Here is a 9,474-nt window from a genome sequence, read left to right on the forward strand (position 1 = left end):
CTTTTTTACTTTCTTTTCCCCCTTTTCCCCTTTTTCCCTATTTTCCCTATTTTTTCCTTTTTTCCCCTTTTCCCTTTTCTTTATTCTTTTTTCTTTTTTTCTTTTTCCCCCTTTTCCCTTTTTTTTTCCTTTTCCCCCTATTTTTCCCTTTTTTCTCTTTTTTCCCCTTTTTTCCATTTTTTCCCCTTTTTTCCTTTTATTCCTTTTTTCTTTTCTTTTTCCTTTTTTCCTTTTTTTTTTTCCTTTTTTCCCCCTTTCCCCCCCTCCTTTTTTTTTTTTCCTTTTCTCCCCCCTACCCCCAAAGGGGGGGGGTCCTTGCCCTTCCCCGCAACAGCCGCGCCCGCAATTCCGTTACCGAGCCGCCCGCGATGGCAGCGCCAACCGAAACCGAGCCGCGGTTTCCAGCCTCGGCGCCGTCGCGCAACGAGAGCGGAGCGGGCGAGCGGCGCTCGGGGGGCACCGGGGCGCCCGCGGGGGGCTGTCCCCGAGCCGTCCCCCCCCGAGCCGTCCCCGCGTGGGGCCGCCGGGGCATCGCGACGGCGCGGCGGGGAGCGTCTCCCACTTACATATCTCTTCAGCTTCCTCTCGGGGGGCGACTTAATGAGCCAGCCGGTGCACACCACGTCCCCGGCGCTCATCTTCCCCCCGCCGCGGGGGCGCGCCTCCCGGCCTCCCCGGCGCTGTGCGAGCGGCTTCCCCCGGCCGGGGCGCGCTGGAGGAAGTCATGACATTGATCCCCGGCTCGGCCGGCCCTCCCTCCGCCGCCGCCGCCCCGCGGCTCGCCGAGCACGTGATGGGGGCCGGGGGGAGCCGCTGCGACACCCCCGGGTCCGGGCGGCTCCCCGGGGTGGCCCCGCCCGGCCGCCGCCCCCGGTGCGGAGCCCGGCGCCGAGGCGGCCCCGCGGGGCTGGGGCTGGGGCTGGGGCTGGGGGGGTCAGCGCCGGGGCCACGTCCAGACTGGTCCCGAGCGCCTCCGCGGATGGGGCAGCCCGGGCAGCGCCTCACCGCCCTCCGAACGAGGAATTTCCTCCTAACAGCTCATCTGAATCCCCCCTCTTTTAGTTTAAAGCCATCCCCCCTCGTCCTATCATTATCAGCCCGAGTCCCTCTCCATCCTTTTTACAAGCCCCCTTCAAGTACCGAAAGGCTGCAGCGAGGTCCCCCCAGACCTTCTCCAGGCTCAACGTCCCCAGCTCTCTCAGCCTTCCTCCACCGCAGAGGTGCTCCAGCCCCTTCATCATGCCCGTGGCCTCTTCTGGACCCGCTCATCCTTCCTGTGCTGGGGCCCCAGCCCTGGATGCAGCACTCCAGGTGGGGCCTCACCAGGGCAGAGCAGAGGGGGGCATGCCTCATGTGCTCTCCCCGCAGTGCCATAACAACACCCGTTTTTTCCCCAGATCCTTTTCAGACCGATCGGGTCCCCGCCAGCTCCCCCATGCTGCTTGTCGTGCGGTGGTACAAGAGACAGGGAGGGATGGGACGGGTTGGTGACGAACAGAATCAGGAAAGTGACTTTTGGGAACACAGCAAGTCCAAAATCAAAATAAAGAAGGCTATTTTTTTCAGCAGGATTGACACTAGTTTCACTCGTACGTGACCAACAGAGGGGGTGATGCAGGGCAGTCAAAAGACATCAACACTTGCTTAAATTGTCACTTCTGTCCCCAAAACACATGCTGGGCAGTAGCTATGGTGCCAAGGAGGAGCACAGCGGCTGTGCTCCCTGCTGGCCGTGTGGCTGCTCCCTCGATGGCTCCTGCCCACACTTCCCCAGTGTGTTCAGGATAAATGAAAGCCACGGCAGGTTGCTCACCGTGCCTGTAACCTGGGGGGAAATGCAGGAAGCCAGAAAGCAAAATTAAACAGAGAATGGGGGGGGTAACGTGTTTGTTATGAAAGCTGCTGTGCCTTCTTGGTATTTGTGCTCCAAACAAAGTTATTTTCTTAGCCTAGCAGGTTTCGCTGTGCTGATAACGTGTCACCCGGGTACGTGTCGGACAAGAGCAGGCTTCAAAATGAGCGGTATCTAGCCCAGATGGAAGAAGAGGGATTTCACTCTTGCCCTGCTTTGTGCACAAATTTCTCAACCACTTGAAAGTTACAACATCCTTTACTTAAGCATACGCTTCACCAAGATGGTGAATGCCAGGGTCTTTGTTTTAAAAGTCTTACCAAATGAAAGCATTTGTAGAGAGCGAGCTGAGGCTGGAAACCAAGTGGAAAGCAAAGGGAAAGAATACCAGAGGAAAGTCAATTTTGGCTGAACAATCCTGCACAACCCTTGGGGTGCTCTGTGTTAGCTCCAGCTTTTGCACTTGTCCATTAGCATTCAGTTTGGGATTTCAAGGATGTCTCAAGTATACAAGCAGAAATCATTAGCAAACCCCAATTAAAAAAAATTAAAAAATATTTTCTTAATTTTATTGCAATGCTGAAAGGCGTGAAATTGTAGGATTTTTGGCTGTTTGCTTAGGTTCGTTTGTCTCATTTCTGAAGCTTTTATTTTACACATAAGCTGGTGCTTCCTGGGAAGAGAGCAGCTTCTGCTGGCTGACGGTGCCTCCAGGCAGTGGTGCCTGTCTCTCCAAATCAGCTGGAGGCAGAGCTACAGGAATATTCTCAAAAAAATTACTGGCCACTGGAAAAAAGAAAAATAACTTGCAATAAGGATGAAATTTCCTTTTTTCCTGTACAAGAGCAGAACCTGCCTCACCAAATCTTCAAAGTCTGCTGAGAGATTTTATTTCTTGCAGTGAAACTTCCTGGAATAAAATCATAAGCTGAGAAGCCTTCGTAGATACCGACAGTAGCCATTGTTACAGAGAAAACAAAGCACTGAAGTCCTCACCAAACTAATCTGACACGTGCCCCTAGCAAAGACCGGCATGGGCTCAATCAGTTTGACCCCGCATGTGGGTACAGTTCGCCTCAGCCTGGTACCCAAGAGCTCTCTGCTCGTTGTGAAAGTGATGTTCTGCTCCTCTCCTGATGTTTCAGAGAGAAATAGCACTTGGCTACTAGTAAAAAAGAAAATAGCAAATTGGCTAATTGCGTTTTGATGGGAAATTCCTTCATGACCCTACAGACAACTGATTGAAGCAAGCGTTCCATTTAAACTTGCCCATTTCCATATTATTGCAGGGCATACAGGGTTATGATGAATGCTGAGAGCAGTGAAAATCCTTCCTCCCCTGTGGAAAGAAGAGTAATCGGGAGGGAGGGAGGGGAAAGGAAGGACCAGGAGGACTTATTTGGTTCACAAATTTGTGGGTATCAAAGCAGGAAGAGACACCAGAGTAACCTAGGCTGACATTCCCACAAGCAAATATGTTTTCCCACAGCCTGGACTAAAGGATATCTTTTAAAAAGCTACCTCATCTGACCTTCAAGACACCAAACAATGATGAGAGAAAACCCTTTCCTCATAGCTTGTTCCAGTGGTCGATTGAGTAAATTACATTTTATTTTATCTAAATCTAACCTTCCAGTTATTTTCTCTTCTCTGTGACTTTTAGTATATTAAACAGGTCCACCATAATAAATATCAAGCACATACAGGGATCACATCACCTCTTACCTTCTCCTCTGTAATCTGTGGGTTAGGCTCCCTTGCAGCTGTTTATAAGGATTGTTTACTGGTGTCTGAATAATATTGTGTTTTCCCCTTCAAATTCTCTCCAGCTATTTCTATCTCGCTCTTGGAATACTGAGCCCAGAGCTGGTATCCACTACTCTGTTGGTCACAGTTTCACTAATACCGACTTGCACTTTCCTACTCTACCCTTCTATGTAACCAACGATATTGTTGTTTTCTGCTTCTCACTGTGTTGCTCTAAGAACTCATCTTCAGGCAACTGAAATGGCAACACTAAGACATTCCTGGGACATTGATTAGGAAGATGTGCTCCCATCACATAATCTGTGTTCTTTTCTGTTTGGTACTTGCCTGTGTTAAATTACAAAAGAAGAAACCCATCATTGTGAGCATTTTTGCCCCTGTACCTTTTTTTCTGGCCTCTTGTTTGTCCTTCCTTATCTTTTTCAGCTAGCATGCCCTCAGCACCGAGCATCTCTTTATTATTTCGGCCACTGAAGCTGCAGAGCTGGCTGTGACAGAATAGCTGGGTGCTGAAGGTGACTGTATTGCCATTGAGCTCCTATTCTCTTGCCTATGTACATAATATAGTGTCTTCTTCTTAAAACAACAACAAAAATAATAATAAAAAACCTCACAGGGGCATCCAGGAATTGTATACAGAGTTAGGAATGGTATTTACCACACCGTACTCTCTCTGATAGCCATCAAATGTACAATTTCAACTGGCTCATAACTCCAAAGTGTCCAATTAACAGCCCAGCCTCACACTGATTTACAAAACCCCGCAGAGGCCACGAAGGTCGGATGCCTGCGAGAGACAGCCCCAGCCCGGGGCGAACAGCCCTGTTCTCTCCCCCAGTGCCCGAGCCCTGTTTACAGACGGAGCTCGCACCGCACTTACTCAGCAAAACGCTCGCATGCCTCTGCGGCATTCCCACAGCAGGCAGAAAGCCCCGTGCCCCCAAAAAGCCGTGACACGGTCTGCATGTTCCAGCTGCTCCTGACAGCTCCCAGCCCGCTCCCCGCTGCAGACGGCGCATTTCGCCCTCTGTCCCTTCACGAGGACAAATTCAGCCACGTCGCAGGGGACGGTTCAGCCCCTTCTCTTCTCTTGTAGCCTGTCCTCACCACACAAATATATTATTCTATCAGTGGCCCCATTAGTCCTCACGGCTGAGGGAGGACATACAGGAGGAAAGACGATGATTTCTTTTCAGGAATCTAAACCTTTTATTTTTTTTCCTAATTGCATTATGTGCAGAGGCTAAGAAAAGCCGACTTGCTTTCTGATATATAATAATAAATAATGCTCAGCCTGTGTGTGAGAGGCTCTCCTGGCATGTCCCTCCTGAGCCCAGAGAACCCCAGAGCAAGGGGAAAACCGAGATAGGAGAATTGAAGTGGGACGCAGCCTGCCCCTGTCGTTGGCATTGTTCAATAAAAGCCTTACTGATGGTTACAGGAACCCTACCTAACTTACACTGTGGTTTGTGAGAGACTTTCACGAAGATGGCAAAACACTGGGGAAAAATGAAATGCTCCTGTGTGTAGTTATGAGAGGGTACTGCGGCAAGGAGACCAAATTTCAGGCAGCTCAGACTTCTGAACCCTGTGCGTAAGAGGATGCCCTGTGTAATGAGTGTAAGTGCCAGGAAGGAAGAACGATTTGGTGGCAGCTGTGTGCTTGAGACTGCTGCAGAAAAGGAAGGCTGATGGCAGGATGAGGAAGAAAGACGGCCAGGCAGGCAGGGAAGCACCACAGCAAAGCATGGGGGGCAGAAGCAGATCCTCTGTGGGCTACAATCAATGAAGCACAGCTACTCCAGCTCCTTTAGCAGAACTGGTCTTCCACAGTGAGTGGATGCTGGCAAATAAAAGTAGGTGAAAAGGTTGGCAGCAAAAGGACTTCCACAGAAGAAAAAGGCAATGAAGCGGTAGCTTTTGGCTTACGCAATGCAGCTGCCATGCTTGCAAGGCTGATGGAGGCAGTACTTGTGCAGCATCCTTCCACACGTTTCCTGTACTTAAAGGAAATCCTGGTGCATACTAAAACCTCTGAGCAAGAACTGTTACATTTACAAATACCCTGCCATCAGCTTAGGGATGACAGAGTGAAAGCAAACCCCAGAAAGAACCTTTCGCTTAAGATAATTTATTTGGGGCATAGAATCTGTGAAGAAACAATTTCAAGCAGTTTTAAAGAGAGTTCAAGCCTATACTGCACTGAACTGCTTTCTGGATACTCACAAATATCCAAAATGTTGTGAGATACTGTCTGTCTCTGCTCTAGGCAGGTTATTTATAGGTTTTCAATATTGCAAAACCACTGCATAGGTTAGGAGAGAAAGGGATGCAATTGCACTGAACAGCAAAGTACTACTCAGATTTATTTCAGCTGTAAAAATCCTTTTTTTTTTTTTTTTTTTTTTTTTGACAGCTTTTGCTTTGACCTAAAAACCACTTTTAAAGCGTCTTTCACAGGGCAGAAAACACAGTGGTACCGTTGCTTACTAGAGCCTGGTTTATGGCAGCTTAAGTGGACACATTCTACCTCGTGACAGTGGGCAGCTGGAGAGATTTGCTAAGGTGAGCTGAGTATTTCTCCCTGTTGGGCTGGATTTTCAGACCTTGTATAGACTCACTGCTCGGCTGCAGGAACACCAGCAGTGGTGCCAGGGCTGGGGAACGCAGAGGGGGGAAAGGGGGGCACAGCACAGGGGAAGGAGCCACCACACTGAATTTCAGAGTGCAAAGGGCTAAAGGTATGCTTATAGTCGATTAAGGTATCTGCAAGAAGTTGCTGATGGGGCTTGGTAAATTTTTTATACATTCTAATGTGACCGCACAAACGTTGCTTGTCATGGCCAGGAGGAGATGACAGTCTTCTCCCTTTACAAATGGATAAAAATCCCCCCAAAAGTGGATATCAAGTGATAAAAGGGTTTAGCAAAAAAACTGTGTGGTTGGGAAGTTCAGGCATGTTTGAAGCCTTTGCAATATCACAGTAAAGCTTTAGTTGCTAAAACCTGGAACTAAAAATTCCATATTGCATACAAGGTGGGAAAAAGCAATGGGTATTTGTACAGCTACCATCAGTCCTTTGAACCAGATACAGAGGATGTGTTAGCTATTTTATCCTATTTTTCAATGCTGAATGATGTATTTGCAAATCAGCTGTTGTGGACAGGCCTCACACAGCATTTGTGGTCTGAACTCATAGCTCGTACATTCGAGTTAGAAATGACTAGCGTTGTTGATCGGGATTTTAGGCTTCAGTGCTCCATGGAGTGTCTCTTTGTGGTGCACATGGGAGCCAACAGACCCCAAATCCGAGGAGAGGGCCCCCAGCCCTTTCTAACAACAACCTGCAGTGCTGGGTTCACCCAGTACTGCTGCATTGGCGCAACGCAGCGCTGGGAATGACTAAACAGCAGCAGGTGCAGGATGCATTACAAATCGGACTTGCATAATCCTGTTCCTTTTCTTGATCAGACCAGCTTTAAGACTGGGCAGCTTCCCACGAAATGCTGCACAGGCCGCCCTGTCACCTGGCGCCAGTGCTCTGCAGCCACCACTCGAGCCCACGCAGCGTGTCATTGCCACCTAGTGACATTGGGCAGGGTGCTGCCGCTTGCTCTAAGTACAATTGTCCCTTACAGAGCTTCACATCAGAGAAGACAGAAATCACAACCAATATTTCCAGCAGTTTTTATTTAAGCTGCTATTATTGAGAGAACCAAGATTTCACTACTGATAGCAGATAACTACTCATGCTGTGCATACACATATTTCCTCGCATGGTTCAATTTTTAAAAGTTACCCCAAACCAATGTATCTGTGTTAGAAAAACGAAGACCATCACGGTTGGTCTCTTATTCACCACAGTAAGACAAATAGTCTCTGTTTGGGAGAGGCTGAGTTGCCACAGTACAAGAGCTCAGAAGTCTTGCAGTCTTATCTGGATAGGACTTAAAATGGCTCCGGATCTGCATGTCATCAACTCTTTCTATATTTCAGCAGTGTCCAAAATGTAAAAATGGACAACAGTGAGCCTAAGGATACGCAATCGCTCTTCCTGTTTCTGACAAGAAAACATAGTTCTTGTCATACCATATGTTGAGTGCCATCTTTCTGGGTTGGACAGAGGAGGCCTTCTTCACTGCTAAGAAACCTCTGTGTGGAGGGGACTGTGCATTCAGCCTTTCTATTTGTGTTTGCAGACTGTAAAATAAGGGGGGATAAAGCTGGAAAAGCAAAGAACTAATAGCCACATCTACAGCTTTACATGACTACTAACTCCCAGCCTCCCAACCACAGAAAGAAAAAAAAAAGAAAAGGAGAAATTCTATGAAATTTTGCAAATATATTAGAAAAGATATCATGTAAGTATAAGAAGAAAGAATAGATAAATACAAAAAGCACTTGTGTACATTTTAAATAATTAATCAGATTATCACTTGAAAACACTGTTGTACGACTAAGTGATTTTTCAAACAATGGCCTGTGGACCCTCAGGAGTACACAACATAACCTATGAGAAGTAACCAGGCACATCTACGCAAAGTGCCAAATGCAAATGTCAAGCACACAAGCAAAAAAATATCCAAAGGGGATCTTTCATGAAAGCAGCACCGTGACTGTTTTGTACAGCACATAATATTCCTGTGAATTGCAAGTAAAAAGCAAGCTGTGAGAAACACTTGAGAGTGTTTTGTATAAACAGAAGCTACAAGGATTTGAAACTGCAGTAGGAAAGCCAGATACTAAAAAACAGTTAGTAGGCTATTTTCTGTAAAGTCTAAGAACAAATGCATCAGAGACTGGAATTTTCCCACCTTAAAGACCTGTTGCATAGCTGATGTTAAGCTTCGTTTTCTAGAGAGCCCTGCTTGGAAAAGCTATTTGGATTACTCTCTAAAAACCAGTCATGTCACTCATCTCAATTGTGCTAAGAAAAATGTACTTCCCAAAGCCTTTATAAACGAATCAGATGGAAGGGCTACTGCAGGTGCTGTGGGCCTTGTCCTGTTGCAAACTATGCAACAGGGGCAGATGGCAATAGGGTGCTAAGTAATTTGGAAGAGCACTGTTTTGCAGATGTCTCACAACAGGGAAAATGAGAGTTTGGGGCTTAAATTTTGTATGCGGAACCATCACTTAGATGAGATGCTCCATTTCAGAATAATCAGGCGGTCATGGGATCAGTTCAGAACTGCAGAGCAATGCTTCACAAATTGCACCTTTGATTGGAATCAAGGTATATATAGAAGAGACGTCTCTGAGGTCTGTCTAAACGCAGTGCATGAGCCACACAGCCCGTTTGTTCAGCTCAGTTGTTGATTTATGCAGGAAGATCTTGATGAGCTGCTGGGCTTGTTATTAGAAGGAGAAAACAATTATGCCTCACTCTGCCTACAGGGCTGGGGTTTGATCTTTCTGAGGACAAAAAGCTTGCAGTATTGCCTTTGTGAGTAGTCATTGGGTAAAACACCCGATTTGAAGCTCCCATCTTTTCCTGTGTGGCGTCCCAAGGGCTGTTTTGGGTTTCCTTCAGCAGCACGAACAAAATTGCAGCTCAGCAGCTGGCAATCCGGACACACTGCGTGAGGAGCCGTCCGGAGCTGCTCCATTAGTGCCATTTCCACCATCAGACACACACACTGCTGAATGAGGCAGGCCTTCAGGAAACATAAATCTTTGTTCTCCCTACAAGCTACACCTGCTATAGGGCCCGCGCTTTAGGACACGCATTAACCCTGAAGGCATGAAGAGGCGGCTCTCCTCCTGGGGCACGGCCTGGGCCATCCTTTATCACACCCCTGCCGCCTCCACAGGGCTCCAGCACCGAGGAAGAGCCTCAGGCAGAAGCACCGAGA

The 9,474-nt window shown here is 47.8% G+C and overlaps 1 protein-coding gene across 2 annotated transcripts in view; it reads right to left on the reverse strand.

Moving 5' to 3' along the window:
• The window catches only part of GAB3 (GRB2 associated binding protein 3), a 57,679-nt gene extending 56,879 nt beyond the window's left edge, over positions 1-800 (reverse strand). For both annotated transcript variants that reach the window (XM_040572529.1, XM_040572527.1), the window contains exon 1: positions 567-800. In XM_040572529.1, the coding sequence (XP_040428463.1) occupies positions 567-638 (72 nt within the window). In that variant the 5' untranslated portion in view covers positions 639-800. The remainder of the gene's footprint in view (positions 1-566) is intronic.
• Between the last annotated feature and the right edge of the window lie 8,674 nt (positions 801-9,474).

Source organism: Cygnus olor, chromosome 13 (assembly GCF_009769625.2).
Source record: "Cygnus olor isolate bCygOlo1 chromosome 13, bCygOlo1.pri.v2, whole genome shotgun sequence".
Lineage (NCBI taxonomy): Eukaryota > Metazoa > Chordata > Aves > Anseriformes > Anatidae > Cygnus > Cygnus olor.